At 42.4% G+C, this 19,555-nt stretch overlaps 1 protein-coding gene across 1 annotated transcript in view; it reads right to left on the reverse strand.

Moving 5' to 3' along the window:
• Positions 1-19,555, reverse strand: part of NCF2 (neutrophil cytosolic factor 2) — a 63,282-nt gene that overhangs the window by 14,876 nt on the left and 28,851 nt on the right. Inside the window, exons 9-12 of the mRNA XM_040360331.1 lie at positions 11,383-11,445; positions 10,301-10,409; positions 7,290-7,333; positions 2,024-2,172 (exon numbers count right to left, since the gene is read on the reverse strand). Coding sequence (XP_040216265.1) covers positions 2,024-2,172; positions 7,290-7,333; positions 10,301-10,409; positions 11,383-11,445 — 365 coding nt within the window. The remainder of the gene's footprint in view (positions 1-2,023; positions 2,173-7,289; positions 7,334-10,300; positions 10,410-11,382; positions 11,446-19,555) is intronic.

A 19,555-nucleotide genomic window follows, 5' to 3' on the forward strand; every position in this document is an offset into this window, starting at 1 on the left:
ATGTTCGTATTAAAATGTTTGATGTCTGTCTTATAATGGACCTAAATCTGTTTTTATATATATATATATATATATATATATACAGTATCTCACAAAAGTGAGTACACCCCTCACATTTTTGTAAATATTTTATTATATCTTTTAATGTGACAACACTGAAGAAATTACACTTTGCTACAATGTAAAGTAGTGAGTGTACAGCTTGTATAACAGTGTAAATTTGCTGTCCCTCAAAATTACTCAACACACAGCCATTAATTTCTAAACCGCTGGCAACAAAAATGAGTACACCCCTAAGTGAAAATGTCCAAATTGGGGTCAAAGTGTCAATATTTTGTGTGGTCACCATTATTTTCCAGCACTGCCTTAAAGGGGTTGTAAAGGTAAAAAAAAAAAAAAAAAAATCCTAAATAGCTTTCTTTACCTTAGTGCAGTCCTCCTTCACTTACCTCATTCTTCGATTTTCTTTTAAATTTTCTTTTAAATGTCCTAATTTCTTCTGAGAAATCCTCACTTCCTGTTCTTCTGTCTGTAACTCCACACAGTAATAAAAGACTTTCTCCCTGGTGTGGAGTGTCGTGCTTGCCCCCTCCCTTGAGGGGGGAGGGGGCGAGCAGGAGAGTCAGGATGCTCTCTACGTTGCAGATAGAGAAAGGAGCTGTGTGTTAGTGGGCGTCCTGACTTTCCTGCTCGCCCCCTCAAGGGAGCGTGACACTCTAGCCTTGCATTACTGTGTGGAGTTACAGACAGAAGAACAGGAAGTGAGGATTTCTCAGAAGAAATAAGGACATTTAAAAGAAAAAAACAAGGATGAGGTAAGTGAAGGAGGACTGCACTAAGGTAAAGGAAGCTATTTAGGGGAATAAAATTGTACCTTTACAACCCCTTTAACCTTCTTGGGCATGGAGTTCACAAGAGCTTCACAGGTTGCCACTGGAGTCCTCTTCCACTCCTCCATGATGACATCACAGAGCTGGTGGATGTTGGAGACCTTGCGCTCCTCCACCTTCCAGACCATGACACTCCCACCACCATACTTGACTGTAGGCACACTTGTCTTTGTACTCCTCACCTGGTTGCCGCCACACACGCTTGACACCATCTGAAGCAAATAAGTTTATCTTGGTCTTATTAGACCACAGGACACGGTTCCAGTAATTCATGTCCTTAGTCTGCTTGTCTTCAGCAAACTGTTTGCAGGCTTACTTGTGCATCATCTTTCGAAGAGGCTTCCTTCTGGGATGACAGTAATGCAGTCCAATTTGATGCAGTGTGCAGCGTATGGTCTGAGCACTGACAGGCTGACCCCCCACCACCACCCCTTCAACCTCTGCAGCAATGCTGACAGCCCTCATACGTCTATTAAAGAAAACCTCTGGATATGACGCTGAGCACGTGCACTCAACTACTTTGGTCGACCATGGCGAGGCCTGTTCTGAGTGGAACCTGTCCTGTTAAACCGCTGTATGGTCTTGGCCACCGTGCTGCAGCTCAGTTTCAGAATCTTGGCAATCTTCTTATAGCCTAGGCGATCTTTATGCAGTAGAGCAACAATTCTTTTTTTTTTAGAACCTCAGAGTTCTTTGCCATGAGGTGGGATGTTGAACTTCCAGTGACCAGTATAAGAGAGTGAGAGCAATAACACCAAATTTAACACACCCGCTCCCCATTCACACCTGAGACCTTGTAACACTAACAAATCACATGACACCGGGGAGGGGAAAATGGCTAATTGGACTCAATGTGGACTTTTTCACTTAGGGGTGTACTCACTTTTGTTGCCAGCAGTTTAGACATTAATGGCTGTGTGAGTTATTTTGAGGGGACAGCAAATTTACATTGTTATACAAGCTGTACACTCCGTACTTTACATTGTAGCAAAGTGTCATTTCTTCAGTGTTGTCACATGAAAAGATATAATAAAATATTTTACAAAAATGTGAGGGGTGTACTCACTTTTATCTGATACTGTATATAATAATCTTCAGTTGGATCTTTTTACTATTCTGTAATAAGAACTTACCTGAGTATGATGGCACAAGGCGTCAACTTCAGTTTACTGCTGATGAGAATCAACAGATCTCCATAGGAAAGCTTGTGAGATACCTGTATGGCTACTGTGTACTTGTAATACACTTTGACAAGATATGATGGTGGTGTTGCAGCTTTTTCCTATAGACAAAAGCGTAAAGTTAGTTGAGAATCTGCAAAGACTTAGCCTAAGTTTAATCAAATAAATAAAAATAAGAACAATGGAAATGACTTGCCTGCAGTGATATGTGTCCCTTGTGGTGGTGCGTGTTCATTTAGCAAAAATCGTTCTCCCTTTCTGGGCCCCTTCCCACCTGCCGCCAAAATCTTCTGGTGTGTTGGGGGTTAATAGAACAAAGAAGTTGTCACAGACAATAATTAAGAGAGCCTGACTATGCTCGCCCTGTTCCACCCAGCTCCTCCATTCATAGAAGCTGTAGTACATGAATGGAGGACAGGAAGATGATTGAAAGGTCCTCCCCCTCCTTTCAAGATGACATTTTATTCATAGATGATGTCATAATGGCTTCTATGAATAGAGGACCTGGGTGGAAAGGGAAGGCAAAGTCAGGCACTCTTGGTAAGTGCCTGTGACAGCTTCCTTCGTTCTAATAACCCCAACCCCTGTAATCTTTGGGGGGGGGGAGATTTCTGCTTAATGAGGATACCAAACACTTATAATCTTGTTGTTACTGAAAATAACAATTATGCCTCATGCACACTGGACGTTAACCACTTAAGCCCCGGACCATTTTGTTGCTAAATGCCAGGCCAGGTTTTGCGATTCGGCACTGCGTCGCTTTAACAGACAATTGCGCGGTCGTGCGATGTGGCTCCCAAACAAAATTGGCATCCTTTTTTCCCCACAAATAGAGCTTTCTTTTGGTGGTATTTGATCACCTCTGCGGTTTTTATTTTTTGCGCTATAAACAAAAATAGAGCGACAATTTTAAAAAAAATGCAATATTTTTTACTTTTTGCTATAATAAATATCCCCCAAAAACATATATAAAAAAAAAAAATTTCCTCAGTTTAGGCCGATATGTATTCTTCTACCTATTTTTGGTCAAAAAAATCGCAATAAGCATTTATCGATTGGTTTGCGCAAAATGTATAGCGTTTACAAAATATGGGATAGTTTCATTGCATTTTTATTATTTTTTTTTTTACTACTAATGGCGGCTATCAGCGATTTTTTTCGTGACTGCGACATTATGGCGGACACTTCGGACAATTTTGACACATTTTTGGGACCATTGTCATTTTCACAGCAAAAAATGCATTTAAATTGCATTGTTTATTGTGAAAATGACAGTTGCAGTTTGGGAGTTAACCACAGGGGGCACTGTAGGAGTTAGGGTTCACCTAGTGTGTGTTTACAACTGTAGGGGGGTGTGGCTGTAGGTCTGACGTCATCGATAGAGTCTCCCTATAAAAGGGATGACTCGATCGATGCGCCGCCACAGTGAAGCACGGGGAAGCCGTGTTTACATACGGCTCTCCCCGTTCTTCAGCTCCGGGGAACGATCGCGACGGAGCGGCTATAAACGAATAGCCGCGCCGTCGTCCCGGATCGCTCCCCGCGGGAATCCGACCGCCGCATGTAGCGGGGGGGTCCCGATCGGACCCCCTACCCGCGGAAAGGCAGGGACGTACATGTACGCCCATATGCCTGTACGTGCCATTCTGTGGACGTACATATACATGCGGCGGTCGGCAAGTGGTTAATATAACGTTATAAAAACGCCAGTAGCTTTGCAGTGAGTTAATCAACTTTTTTTCAATAGTGTTTTTGAATTTTTTTATTTATTTATAAAAATGCTTATTGAGAGCGCAGTCATTACCCAAGGGCCTCGATGCGCTTTCTTTTTAAGAAAAATGAATAAATAAATACATTTCAAAATGCTGGTGAGTGACGTTTTTGAGCGTTTATCGGCGTTAGAGCGTTTTTACAGCTGAAAACGTCTCTCAGAACCCACTAGTGTTTTTTTTTGTTTTTTTTTTACTGCTCAAGAACGCCACTGGTGATAACAGCCTATGGGCTAGATTCACACAGCCCGCCCTAACTTTGCGGCGGCGTAGTGTATCGTGTTTACACTACGCCGCCATAAGTTAGCGAGGCAAGTACATGATTCACAAAGTACTTGCCTGCTAAGTTACGGCGGCGTAGCCTAAAGCGAGCGGGCGTAAGGGCGCCTAATTCAAAATAGGCTGAGGGGGCGTGTTCTATGTTAATTTGTGTTGACCTGACGTGATTGACGTTTTTTTGGAACGGCGCATGCGCCGTCCGCCTACATATCCCAGTGTGCATTGCGGCAAAGTACGCCGCACGGGCCTATGGTTTCGACGTGGACGTAAATGACGTAAATCCCTATTCACTGACGACTTACGCAAACGACGTAAAATTTCGAATTTCGACGCGGGAACGACGGCCATACTTTAACATTACTATTCCAACTATTTGATGGAATAACTTTAGGCCTGATAATGCGTTACGTAAACGGCGTATCTGTACTGCGTCGGCCGGGCGTACGTTCGTGAATAGGCGTATCTAGTGATTTACATATTCTACGCCGACCGCAATGGAAGTGCCACCTAGCAGCCAGCCTAAATATTGCACCCTAAGATAGGACGGCGCAAGCCGTCGTATCTTAGATAGGTTTAAGTGAATCTCTGTTTGAGAATACACTTAAACTTAGGTCGGCACAGATTCCGAGTTAGGTCGGCGTATCTACTGATACGCCGGCCTAACTCTTACTGAATCTAGCTATATGTGTGCATGGACACCTAGGATAACATGATGGAGAGTTTATTGACTGTAGAAAAAACATCTACTGCCAAAAAACAGCTGCTGTAAAAATGTCCAAAAACGTCCCATGTGCATGAGGCCTTAAGGTCACTATATTGTTTACCAGGTTGACAAGTTACCCTTTGAATTACATTTACCACAAAAAACTACCCTGTTAATATTTAAGACTCTTCTAATTACCATTATCAGATGCTCCTTGTATTTGTTTATGGCCAAATTGCATTCTTTATCACCATTAAATAAGTAATGAATGTACAGTGGAACCGCAGATTACGAGCATAATCCGTTCCAGGAGAATGCTCGTAATCCAAAGTACTCGCATATCAAAGCGAATTTCCCCATAGAAGTCAATGAAAACAAAAATAATTTGTTCCGCATTGACTTCAATGGCATGCAATACCGCATATGGACAGAGTTGGGGGGGGCGCCAGAGAGCCTCGGGAACACCCACAAAGGCCCGAGGACAGCTCGGCTGAACTCGGAAAGGCTCAGGAACGGAGTATTTCCAAGGTTTTCCGATCAGCTCCGGCGCCCCCCCCCCCCCCCCACCTCAGGCCAAAACCGGTACTGCACACCACTTTGGCTTGAATATGGCTCATTTTGCTAGACAACACTCGCAAAACGAGTCAAGATTTTTCAAAATACAGTGCTCATATTGCGAAACATTTATTAACCGTGTTACTCGCAATACGAGGTTCCACTGTTCCCTTTGAAATATTTATCATAAACATTTAACTCTCTCAATGAATCTTTAAGACCCCCGTGTCTAATTAGACAACCTGTATTTTACAACCCTTGAAGATTTGTAAATAACCCCCTTTGAAATAGAATTAGGAGACAGTCTGTATATTATTTAGTACTGGTTCTGAAGATCTCTCTTTTAATGGACTTGTCCTTTGTCTATGCATGTACATTCAGGAACATATATATATATATATATATATATATATGTGTGTGTGTGTGTGTGTGTGTGTGTGTGTGTGTGTGTGTGTGTGTGTGTATATATATATATATATATATATATATATATATATATAATCTAGGGTTGTCCCGATACCACTTTTTTAAGACCGAGTACAAGTACCGATACTTTTTTCAAGTACTCGCCGATACCAAATACCGATACTTTTTTTTTTTTATGTCATGTGTCAGTATTTCTTTTTTTTTTTTACAATGCTTTCTGGGGGGGGGGGGGGTGGATGTGTCAGTGTCAGTGTCTTTGGTGAGATATCAGGGGTCATAACAGACCCCTGACATCTCACCTTTGAGGGACTAAGGACACAGATTCCCCAGTCCCTTTCTCAGCTGCACTGGAAATGAATGGACAGGAGACAGAAGCTCCATTCATAAACTGAATCATCGTAAACACAGTTTACGATGCTCAGTCATATGAATGGACAGAGTTAGTGATCACTGACTCTGTTCATTCGGGAAAGGTAGGAGCCAGGTTTTGCGGCTACTACTGCCACTCCCCATCCTGACAGAGGGGGCGGAGGAGGACACGGAGGGGGGACACGGAGCATGGAGGGGGAGAGCAGAAGGGAGAACAGCAGTGGCACGGAGGGGGAGAGCAGAATGGCAGCGGCACAGAGGGGGGACACAGGAGCATGGAGGGAGAGAGCAGAACGGCAGCGGCATGGAGGGGGGACACAGGAGCATGGAGGGAGAGAGCAGAGCGGCAGAGGCACGGAGGGGGGACACGGAGCATGGAGGGAGAGAGCAGAGCGGCAGCGGCACGGAGGGGGGACAGGGAGCATGGAGGGAGAGAGCAGAACGGCAGCGGCATGGAGGGGGGACACAGGAGCATGGAGGGAGAGAGCAGAGCGGCAGAGGCACGGAGGGGGGACACGGAGCATGGAGGGAGAGAGCAGAGCGGCAGCGGCACGGAGGGGGGACAGGGAGCATGGAGGGAGAGAGCAGAACGGCAGCGGCACGGAGGGAGGATAGGGAGCATGGAGGGAGAGAGCAGAACGGCAGCGGCACAGAGGGGGGACACAGGAGCATGGAGGGAGAGAGCAGAACGGATGGGGGAACTGGAGGAGGATACAGGGAAAGTCAGGTATCGGTAAAGTATCGGAGCATTTTCCCCGAGTACAAGTACTCAGGGAAATGCTTGGTATCGGTACCGATACTAGTATCGGTATTGGGACAGCCCTAATATAATCTATCGCATACAATATACATATCCTACAATAATGGCAAGAAATTACAGTACCATGACTACATGTTTATATTGATTGTCAAAGAAGCTAGTCCGCCTGTCTATAATAAAAGGTCCATAGCAATCAACCAGACCTTGTCATGATCTCATACAATAGAAAATATAACTTGATTGATAAGAAACCATTTCTGTCCCTAAATATACAACTATATGGTATATTCCTTTTGAGTTTGTTACCAAAAGTTTAGTTTGTGGTTTTAAAACCGAATTAACCTCTTATGAACTTACAGCTGAGGATGAGTTCTCTCTGGCGTTAGATGGGGCTTGTTTATCTGGAAAGAAAGACATGGTCGTCAGCCGCAAACCTTGAGTATACAAATTAGGACTCGCACTATTCCATTGATTCATTACTTTTTATAAGCCTCCAGTTCCTGGTAAAATACTCTTTTTTTTTTCTCTGCCTTGGGCAATCCGTAGCTCTCCTCGCACAGTAAAAATTGGAGCTAATCCAAGAGTACCAGCCTGGTAATACATGTACAACTGTGCAACACTTGAGGTGAGCCAAATGAGCGTGTACCACCAGACTAGTGCAACAGTTCAGTTTTGCAACTAGAACATACACAAACTCTCCTTGTGCAAGGGGTTACAAAAATATACTACATATGGAAATTAGGATTATCTAAAAAAAAAGAAATAATTTGGATATAGACCTAAATTGTTTTCTAAAATGTTGCTAGATTCTATACACGATTTTATATATATAATTTCTCATATGTCATATAATAGTATGTAGTACTTGTTTTTGACCACAAGATGGAGCTGTTATGTTTTGTTGGTCTAGAATTCGAGCACATATGTATATTCGGCTTTTTATTTAGTTTTATTCTATTGTCATAAATATATAAAATTTCTTTGGGGTTAGGATGTGGGGGAACAGAAAATACAATTGATTATGGTGCGCTGTCAATATTCCCCATATATAACCAGGCCCGGATTCCCCACAAGGCCACCGAGGCCAGGCCTCGGGGCAGCAGTGGCATGGAGTCCCCCGACGGCCAGAACAAACAGTTAAGGGCGCTAAGTTGCTGTGTGGTAGAATTGTGTGGGGGAATCCGCTCGTTCGTTAAGTGATTGCGGCGATGTCTTTTTTCTGGACGTTTGGTTCCACCCTTTCAGGGATATATTTTTTCCATCACTTTATTTGGATGTTTATTCATTATAATTTTGTGTAAGTTATTGATGATTGATATTATTAATAGTCAATCATTTATTTTGGATCTCATTATTATCACGTGGTTCATCCCCCTCATCACTGCCATTGATGGTTGGTGGGGCACTTGGGAATAAGGAGTGAAACACGGTTTACAACTGGAATTATTTGTTAATATTTCACGTTTTGTGTATTTAAATCGAGAACTGGTTAGATACATATATTGCTTATTGGCAAGCGCCATTACACCCCCTCTTTTTTCCTGTAGGTGGTTGGTGTCTCTGGTCTCCAGCATCATGGCGGAGATGCCATTTTGCCGTGGATCATTGCAGCCAATGAAATTTCTGTGGATGTTCTAAGACTCCGGTGTTGGGGCGGTATTTTTTGCGCAATAACCTAATTCACCATTGACTCACTATTGTTGTTGTGTATACACTGCATAGTTGTTGCTGCAATTATTTATACTGTTTATTTTGGAAGACTTTACTCACTTAGTAGCACAGAAGCCTTTTCACATTGCTATCAACATCTGATGTAGCTGTGCATGGTAGCCAATCCACTTCCAACTTCAGCTTGTTCAATTAAAGTGATTGTAAAGTATTTGTTATACTTGCCTGCTCTGTTGTAGTGGATTTGCACAGAGCAGCCCAGATCCTCCTCTTCTCGGCTCCCTCTTCTGTGATCCTGGCCCCTTCATCCTGTTCAGTGCCCATAGCAAGCAGCTTTGTGGCCATAGCAGATGTGACCACGTATGAAGATTACACAAGAAAACATACCACTGAAAATACAATTTCTTGTGAACACAATAGGTTACTTGCTACTGGTTTCCTAAAAGACAATGGGGCAGATCCACAGAGCGAGTACGCCGGTGTATCTACTGATACGCCGGCGCACTTTCAAATTACCCGCGTCGTATCTTTGGTTTGAATCCTCAAACCAAGATACGACGGCATCTGGGTTAGATCCGACAGGTGTACGTCTTCGTACGCCTTCGGATCTAAGATGCAATACTTCGGCATCCGCTGGGTGGCGTTCACGTCGTTTTCCGCGTCGGGTATGCAAATTAGCTATTTCCGACGATCCACGAACGTACGAGCGGCCGGCGCATTCCTTTACGTCGTCTCTAGTCGGCTTTTTCCGGCGTATAGTTCAAGCTGGTATTTCGTTGCGTATAGTTAGACTTGCCATGTTAAGTATGGCCGTCGTTCCCGCGTTTAATTAGAATTTTTTTTTTTTCGTTTGCGTAAGTTGTCCGTGAATCGGAATGTACGTAAGTCGCGTCTAAGTAAAAAAAAATGACGTCCTAGCGACGTCATTTAGCGCAATGCACGGCGGGAAATTTAGGGACGGCGCATGCGCAGTTCATTCGGCGCGGGGACGCGCTTCATTTAAATGAAACACGCCCCCTAATCGCCAATTTGAATTCCGCCGCCAGAGATAGACTATGCTGCCGTAACTTACGGCGCAAAATCTTCCTGGATTCGAACTAAAGCCAGGTAAGGTACAGCGGCGTAGCGTATCTCTGCGCGGGTGCAGATCTCTGTGGATCTGCCCCAATAGGTTACCTGGTAATGGTTTCCCAAAACTGTCTCAGAATTTTTTCTTGTTATTTTAAAGCAGCATCTGCAGCCTTTCCCAAGCCCCACCCCTAGGACAGCAGGCCTGGGATCTTCTTCCGGAACCTGCTGTCACTATTTGAAAACTGTGCTGCTGTGCAGGGATCCACCCACACAGCCACATCATTTATTCAGTCTCCTGTGAATTAATGCCTACAAGTATCTTCAGACATTGTTTGTAGTTTTCACTGAGCTGCGAGGGAGCTGGTGAGCGGCCTTGTCATCCATTGATCTCCCTGCTCTCGGGTAACTGCCTGCCTGTGTGAGGAGACAACTATGCTGGGAGTCTGCAGGAGATCTGCTGTACGTGGGTGCAATGCTCTGCAGGCTTCTTAGGAAAAAAACATTTTTTTTACCTGCAACAAAATGTGCATTTATTATTTTTGTTTTTAAAGGGGTGAACTTTATTAAATAATGAGACCAGAAATCACTGAGAAAGTTTGAGTAGCCAAGCAACTTTCGTTGAGCCTTACCTTGGTGATTCCTAGTAATATTAGGGGCAGAAGTAGTTGGTGGTGCTGGAATTTCAGCCTCCTTTGTACCACCTTTGGCTGATCCTTCATCTTGTTTTAATTCTGCTGCCTGGAAAACAAGTTAACAATTGTAAAAACGTCTCATCGCCACCTTTCTTCTGCTCCATGTAGAAACTCACGAAGAGCAGTGCTTCCTTAAAAGCACAGGCCCATAGTCTGTAGGCAACCCTGCAGTCCCGTCCAAAAGCCACTGTCCTGGTTGTGTCTGTCACAATTACTATAAAATGCGTAAAATTTAAATCATAAGTTCTAGGATCCTTAAAGTTTTAGGGCCAGATTCAGAAACAACTTACGACGGCGTATCTCCAGATACGCCGTCGTAAGTCTGAGTGTGAGGCGTCGTATCTTGGCGCCTGATTCAAAGAATCATATACGCCTCACGGTTGCCAAGATACGAGCGGCATAAGTCTCCTATGCCATCGTATCTTGGGGTGCATATTTGCGCTGGCCGCTAGGTAGCGCTTCCGTTTATTTCCGCGTCGAATATGCAAATGACCTAGATACGCCGATTCACAAACGTAGTTCTGTCCGGCGCATCTATATATGCCATTTACGTAAGGCGTCGGTCCGGCGTAACTTTACCCCTCATAAAGCAGGGGTAAGTCATGTTAGGTATGGACGTCGGAACAGCGTCGTATTTTACGTCGTTTGCGTAAGTCGTCCGTGAATGGGGATGGGCGTAGGTTACGTTCACGTCGAATAAACATTGAGCCGGCGTAATTTACAGAGGAAATTCGATGTGATACTGAGCATGCGCCGTTCGTTAAGCGCGTCATTTACGTGGGGTCACGATTTATTAACATACAACACGCCCACTACCAGCCTAGTTTGAATTAGGCGGGCTTACGCCGGCCCATTTACACTACGCCGCCGTAACTTAGAGCGCAAGTTCTTTCTGAATGCAGGACCTGCCGCTCTATGTTACGTCCGCGTAGTGTATCTGAGATACGCTACGCCCGCCTAAAGATAGGCGATTCTTTCTGAATCTGGCCTTTAGTTTCTACTAAATAACATATGCTTACCTGAATTTGGGACTGGAATTTCAACTCAACTGGTTCCAGGTAATTGCATGGGACTATCCCTTTCTAAACACGAAATGAGAAGCACAGAAAAGAGACAAGAATAAAGTATTTTAATGATCAGAAGTAACATATCATTTTCTTCTGTAATGAAACACAAAAATGGTTCATGCTGAAATTCCCCTTATGTCTGCCCTTTCCTGATGCATGAGTAAAAATCTATGGATTTCTAATGTATACGGAATACAAGAGCCCATGGAGGAAATCTGTAATGAGAGATATAGGTGGTATGTGATTGCTGATCTTCTAAAAATTCTACTTGCCTGGCTGTCATGGTTATACAATGGCATCAATACTATTTGAGCCAAAGTCCTGAAGGTGTGCCTGTATATTCATAGTATATACAGTGATGTCATCAATCCGTATAGGGGTAGTTGTTTTAGGTCAGACTCAGAAAGCATAGGTTGAGGATGGACATCTGGGCAGTGGCGGCTGGTGCTCAACATTTTTGGGGGAGCGCAAACAAACTGAAAAATACTGGGGGGAAAAAATATTGATTGCAGCCATTGTGCCCATCATATGCAGCTACTTGTCCCCAACTTGTGCCCATCATATGCAGCCACTTGTGCCCAACTTGTGCCCATCATATGCAGCCACTTGCCCCTAACTTGTGCCAACCATATAAAACCATGTGTGCCCAACTTGTGCTCATCATAATCAGCCACTTGTCCCCAACTTGTGCCCATCATATGCAGCCACTTGTGCCTAACTTGTGCCCATCATATGCAGCCACTTGTGCCCAACTTGTGCCAATAATATGCAGCCACTTGTCCCCAACTTGTGCCCATCATATGCAGCCACTTGTGCCCAACTTGTGCCGATCATTTGCAGCCTTTTGTGCTCAACTTGTGCCCATCATATGCAGCCACTTGTGCCCATCATATGCAGCATATGCAGCCACTTGTGCCCAACTTGTGCCCATCATATGCAGCCACTTATGCCCATCATATGCAGCCACTTGTCCCCAACTTGTGCCCATCATATGCAGCCACGTGTGCCCAACTTGTGCCCATCATATGCAGCCACTTGTCCCCAACTTGTGCCAACCATATAAAACCATGTGTGCCCAACTTGTGCTCATCATAATCAGCCACTTGTCCCCAACTTGTGCCCTTCATATGCAGCCACTTGTGCCCATCATATGCAGCCACTTGTGCCCAACTTGTGCCAATAATATGCAGCCACTTGTCCCCAACTTGTGCCCATCATATGCAGCCACTTGTGCCGATCATTTGCAGCCTTTTGTGCTCAACTTGTGCCCATCATATGCAGCCCCCATTCAAACTTTAGATACTGCAGTAAATTTCTGAGACCTAAACAAAATAAGAGTACAGTCCATTTCCGTTCTTTGAAAAGAACCAGCACACCACTTCCCTTCTGGTCCCAACATGTTGCTGCAATATCTAAGGTCAGAGTGTGGGGATATTCTACAACATTGTAAGACATCACTGAATCACCAATGGTGGCCTGGCTTTGTAAAGAAGATCTGAACCTGCAATCTGCTGGGAACCTGTCATAATAACCACACACAGGTGTGGAGATCCAGAAACTCAAGTGCTTATATCTCACCAATCAGATCCCTACTTTGTTTGGCTGGACTGACCTTTTTAGGATTTATTGAGATGTTGACTTGAGGAAGAATGTAAATAGAATGCTAAACGTTTGTGCCAACACAATCAATTGTATTACAATGTAGTGGCCTTCTAAATGTATTGGAAACGTTAAAGTGGAGGTTTACCCAAAAAATCAATTTTTAACATTAGATTGAGGCTAATTACGGGAAGCAGAATCGGGTTTTTTTTTTTTAAATCAATGCAGTACTTACCGTTATAGTGATAGATCTTCTCCGTGGCTTCCGGGTATGGGCTGCAGGACTGGGCGTTCCTATTTAATTGACAGCCTTCCGACCGTCGCATACAGCGCGTCACGAGTTTCCGAAAGTAGCCGAACGTCGGTGCGCAGGTGCCGTATAGAGCCGCACCGACGTTCGGCAGCTCGTGACGCGCTGTATGCGACCGTCGGAAGCCTGTCAATCAAATAGGAACGCCCAATCCCGAAGACCATACCCGGAAGCGGCGGAGAACATCTATCTCTAAAACGGTAAGTACTGCATTGATTTAAAAAAAAACACCCGATTCTGCTTCCTGTAATTAGCCTCAATCTAATGTTAAAAAAAAAAATTCGGGTGAACCCCCGCTTTAATGTTTATTTAAAATATAATTTTTTTTTTTCATATCTTTTTATTCAACATTTAACAACTTGCTGACCTCCGCCTGTACATTTACGTCGGCAGAATGGCACGGCTGCGCAAAGGGACGTACCTGTACGTCCCTTTGAATCACTGTCGTATCACTCGCAGCGCAGCCCCCCCATAGTTAGAATCACTCCCTAGGACACACTTAACCCCTTCCTCGTCCCCCTAGTGGAAAACCCCTTCCCTGCCAGTGTCATTTATACAGTAACGGCAGAGGTGATCGAAGACCACCAAAAGAAAGCTCTATTTGTGGGAAAAAAAGGACGTCAATTTTGTTTGGGTGCAATGTCGCACGACCGCGCAATTGTCAGTTAACGCGATGCAGTGCCAAATTGCAAAAAATGGCCCGGTCATTGGGCAGCCAAATCCTCCAGGGATGAAGTGGTTAAGTAAAATGTATAGGTTATTGATAATTTTGTGTGATTTGAACCATCATTTAAATTAACACATAAAAATGATTTAAAAAAAAATATTCTTTATATACCGTACATTTATTCAATAAATGCTTTTGTACACAAAATACGTGAGATACAATAAATAAGGGGGGGGGGGGTGCTAAAAATATCCCCAACTATTCTAGACCAAGGATTGACCAATCTTGATATTAATGAATAAGTTGTTTTACTGTAAATATTTGTAAGCAATATATCATTAGATACATGCAGCATTGTTGGGGTGATATTATGTAATTTTGATCAGCATTGCAATTAACACTCAAAATTATTTTTTAGTTTAAAATTTTTTTTTTTTTTAAACAAAATTCATTCAATAAATTCTTTTGTATACAAAATAGGTGAGATACAAGGGGGAAATGCTGAAAATATGCTCAACTGATTTAGACTAGAGATTGACCAATCTTGATATTAACCACTTGAGACCCGCGCTATTGACAAAAGACGTCAACAGCGCGGCTCTCAGGTGCCAACTGGACGTAATTTAAAGTGCATTACCCGCGCGCCTCTGGGGGGCGCGCAGCGGGTAAACACTGTCCTGGCGCATCGCTGGGAAGCCGATGCGTGTACCTGGCGGCCGCGATGTCCGTCGGGTACACGCGATCGTCGGGAACACAGCAGGGACGTGGAGCTCTGTGTGTAAACACAGAGTTCCACGTGCTGTCAGAGGAGAGGAGACCGATCTGTTTCCCTTGTACATAGGGATCGGTCACCTCCCCCAGTCACCCCCCTCCCCCCACACAGTTAGAACACACCCAGGATACACATTTAACCCCTTCCTCACCCCTAGTGTTAACCCCTTCACTGCCAGTCACATTTATACAGTAATTAGTGCATTTTTATAGCACTGATCGCTGTATAAATGTGAATGGTCCCAAATTTGTGTCAAAAGTGTCCGATACGTCCGTCGCAATATCGCAGTCCCAATAAAAATCGCAGATCGCCGCCATCTGTAAAAAAATAGTAATTAGTAAAAAAAAATTTTTTAAAAAATCATAATTCTGTCCCCTATTTTGTAGGCGCTATAACTTTTGCGCAAACCAGTCGCTTATTGCGTTTTTTTTTTTTACAAAAATACATCGAAAAATACGTATCGGCCTTAACTGAGAAAAAAAATTGTTTTTTTAAAAAAAAAATTGTGATATTTATTATAGCAAAAAGTAAAAAAAATATATATTTTTTTCAAATTGTCGCTCTTTTTTTTGTTTATAGCGCAAAAATAAAAACCGCAGAGGTGATCAAATACCACCAAAATAAAGCTCTATTTGTGGGGAAAAAAGGACGTCAATTTTGTTTGGGAGCCACGTCGCACGACCGCGCAAATGTCAGTTAAAGCGACGCAGTGCCGGAAGCTGAAATTTCGCCTGGGCACGAAGGGGGTTTATGTGCCCTGTAAGTGTTTTTACTGTAAATATTTGTAAGCAAAATATCATTAGATACATACAACATTGTTGGTGTCTGTGAGTTCGTTTTTTTGCAAATCTTTTTTCGAATTACAAGCAAGAGGGTTGGCAATAGGCATTTATTGCCAAGGACCATGGTCATTAAATCGTTTGGGTGTGTTCATAACCTTAGACCTAGCCTGTTAATGATTTACTCTGCAAGTGAAAATGAGTGAAACATTTCATCAATATCTGATGTAAGATGGTTAGGATTGAAAAGCCAAATCAATAATAAAGAAATCTGTATTTGCATAGATTCATTATACAAATGCTTCTATTAATTTTTTGAGAAACAGATGTGGGCATTAGGTCCAATTTCACAAATATACACTGCTCAAAAAAATTAAAGGAACACTTTCGAATCAGAAATCCTGGGATATTGATCTGGTCATTTAAGTAGCAGAGGGGGAGGGGTGTATACAGAGGGGGTTATTATTGTTAATCATAAAAAAGAAAAAAACAGTGCAGCGCTAGTGAGTGATAATGTGCTCATATAAATTAATAATAAACAAAAAAAGTCATTCTGGAATAAACTGAAAATTTAGCCAGAATAGGAAAAAACATAAAAATGCAGATGGATATATGAAGAAAAAGTCTTAAAAAGCCACGAAACAAAGTTCATATGACTCTATCCAGTAATTTTCCTTGTGAAAGAGAAGTGGATTGTGCAGACAATGTGAAAGACTCTTGATTGATGTGAGGTAAGCTGTCACCAATACACCCGTGAGGAAGGATAAGATTGCCTGCTTACCAGATGAAAAGACTGTTTTGCATCAGTCTAATAGGGCCTGTGGGAAGTCTGGTCTCCCAATACCTTAGCCGTCAAGATAACCACGGTATAGCTCAGCATACAATCCGAAGAGTCATAAACCAAAAAAAAGAGAAGAAGGACCTCTCATAGCGTATAACGTTTAAAAATAGAAGAGGGTTTAATAAAAATTGCACTTACAATTAGGCAATATAAATACAGCATGGATAGCAAAACGTCTCCGATCTCTTGTTCCGATGCTTCTCGCTACTCGGTCAGGAAAACACAGCCGGCGTTCAGGACGGAACGCGATGACGTCACGGCACCCTACGATCGTTTCGTCGCTAATGGACTTCAACGGGGGAGTAAGCCGGATGTTGACGTCAGCGCGCTAGGTGTTTAAATACCCACGGGTTCCATGTTTGATACTGGAAAACTCGGGGAGAGTCCTCATAGTGACTGAGGGCAAAATAATTGAGTAGCGAGAAATGGAAAAGTGTTCTAATCATGTTGTACATAACGTATTATATTAGTACAGAACGCGGGGGTGTTTAATAACTGGTAGCGGAGCATCGAAAAATGAAAATAAGATCGGAGGTTAACAATATATGCAAAAGGATTGTATCATAAATTTGCATAATCATAAAAATCAATCTATATTTAATTAGAAAAGATCTATATCATAAAAATCATCTATATTTAATTAGAGAAGATCTATAAATTAATTTAAATTTTGATAATGATTATGATAATTAAAATTGGAATAAAAAAATTAATAAAAAAAAAAAAAAAAAATTTTATTATGAATTATTTAAAAAGCAGTTTATATCCCAATCTACGTTAAGTCCGAACGGAATAAAAGATTTCATAGAAAAAATCCAGCGAGTTTCGAGCCTAGATATGGCCCGAACCATATTAGTACCACGCCATGTACCATGAGGACGAATGTTATCTATGGCAAAAAAACTTGTCCCCTTTAATTGTCTCCCATGGAATTTATCGTAATGTTTCGAGAGGTTATGTTTAGGGAACCCGCTTTTGATCCTGCCCACATGCTCACTAAGACGTATATGCAGTTCTCTCTTAGTACGGCCGATATATTGCTTTGAGCATGGACATTGAATCATGTAAACAACGTATTTTGTTGAGCAAGTCATAAATGAATCTATGTCATAAATTGTACCAGTAGCTGTTGATTGAAAATTAGTACATTTCCGTTCCCTAAAGGAATTTACCTTGCAGATATTACATCTGCGACATGGGAAAAAACCTTTAAGGGACTGGAAAAATGACATAGTTCTTGGTGGATCTATAGCATTTGGTGCAATTTTTAGCCTTAAAGCAGGTGCCCCCTTAAAAATCACGATTGGATTATCAGGGATAAGTGATCCAATAATCTTATCACTTTTAAGAATGTCCCAATGCTTTTTTAAGATTTTTTTAATTGAAAAATGCTGATTTGAATATTTGGTAGTTAGGGACCAGCTAAATTTTTCTGAAGGAATAGGGTTCTTACTACTGTTTTTTACCAATAAGGATTCTCTATCCATCTGTTCCACCTTTCTCATGGTTTCGTTAATCAAAACTTCTTGATATCCTTTAGTCAAAAATCTTTGTTTCAGAACGTGTGCTTGTTCATGGTAGTCCTTAATATCAGTGCAGTTCCTCCTTATGCGTTGAAATTGACCTTTAGGTACTGCGGCTAACCATGAGCTATGATGACAGCTTGTGACAGGAATAAAAGCGTTCCTATCTGTCTCTTTGAAGAACGTGTTGGTAATCAGTTTATCTTCTTTTACATAAATGTTTAGATCCAAAAAATGGATGTGGGAGGTGCTAATATCATATTGAAGAGAAATACCCCTCGTATTGGAATTTAATTTAAAAAAGAATTCCTCAAGTGATGTTGTGTCTCCCTCCCATATGACTAACACGTCATCTATATAGCGTTTCCAAAGTCGTAATTGTGAGGGTGGTTGATCATCAATAGCTTCTCGTTCCCAATGAGCCATAAATAAATTGGCTAGGCTGGGGGCGAATTTAGCCCCCATCGCCACGCCACAGATCTGAAGAAAAAAGGTACCACCGAACCAAAAATAGTTATGTGTAGTTGCAAATCTTAACAACTCCAAAATAAACTCCTTCTGTAAGGGTGGTATATCAGATTCTTGCTGGAGGTAAAAGTCCACTGCCTGCAGACCATGTTGATGTGAGATAACCGTGTATAAAGAAGCCACATCAGCAGTGGCAAGGATATAGCCATCCTTCCATTGGACCTCTTTTAATAGATTCAAGACTTCAGTGGTGTCTCTAAGGAAAGCAGGAGTCGATTTCACTAAGGGTTGTAAAAAACTATCTACATATTTACCTATCCTGGCCGTGACGGAATCTATTCCGCTTATAATTGGACGGCCAGGGGGTTTAACTAAACTTTTATGAAGTTTAGGTAAATAGTATATCACCGGTACTCGCGGTGTGATGGGTATGAGATGGGCATGTTCTTTTTTGTTAAGAATCCCCTTATGTAGGCCTTGATCCACAAGATTGGATAACAACTTCCTATATTTTACTGTAGGATTCGAAGGTAGGGGGGTGTATGTTGAACTATCAGACAATTGTCGATTCATTTCTTCAACATACTGGGACTTGTCTAAAATGACAATCCCCCCCCCTTTGTCTGCAGGTCTAATTACTATCTCATTCCGCTGACAGATCTTCTTGATGTTAGTCTGAATAGGGAAAACACCTCTAGGTTTAGTAATTTTAAGAGACAGAAGATCTTTTGTAACCAGTTCTTTAAATACTTGTATCGCAGGAGCAACAAAGCCTGGTGGATTGAATAGTGATGCATTCCTCAGATTGCTATGTTGAATAGGAGCACAAATGGTAGGTGGAACGTCGTCTGAATTGACTCCAGATCGTCGAATAGAAGATGGGGGAATCCTATGGATAACCTGAGTGCCATTTCCAATTGGATTTAAAATGAAATGTCTTTTAATATTCATCTTGCGGATGAATTTTTTAACATCAATAAAGGTCTCAAATTTATTGAGTTGATGTGGGGGGGCATATTTAAGACCGTGACTCAAAACATTTTGCTCACCGACTGTTAATGAGGCTGAGCTAAGATTGAAAATACCAGCTAGGTCCGTGGTTTTCCTCTCTTTGGCCCGAATTCGCCTCCCCCCTCTGATGCCTCTCTGTCGTCGTACTCCTTTTT

Source organism: Rana temporaria, chromosome 7, assembly GCF_905171775.1.
Source record: "Rana temporaria chromosome 7, aRanTem1.1, whole genome shotgun sequence".
NCBI classification, from domain to species: domain Eukaryota; kingdom Metazoa; phylum Chordata; class Amphibia; order Anura; family Ranidae; genus Rana; species Rana temporaria.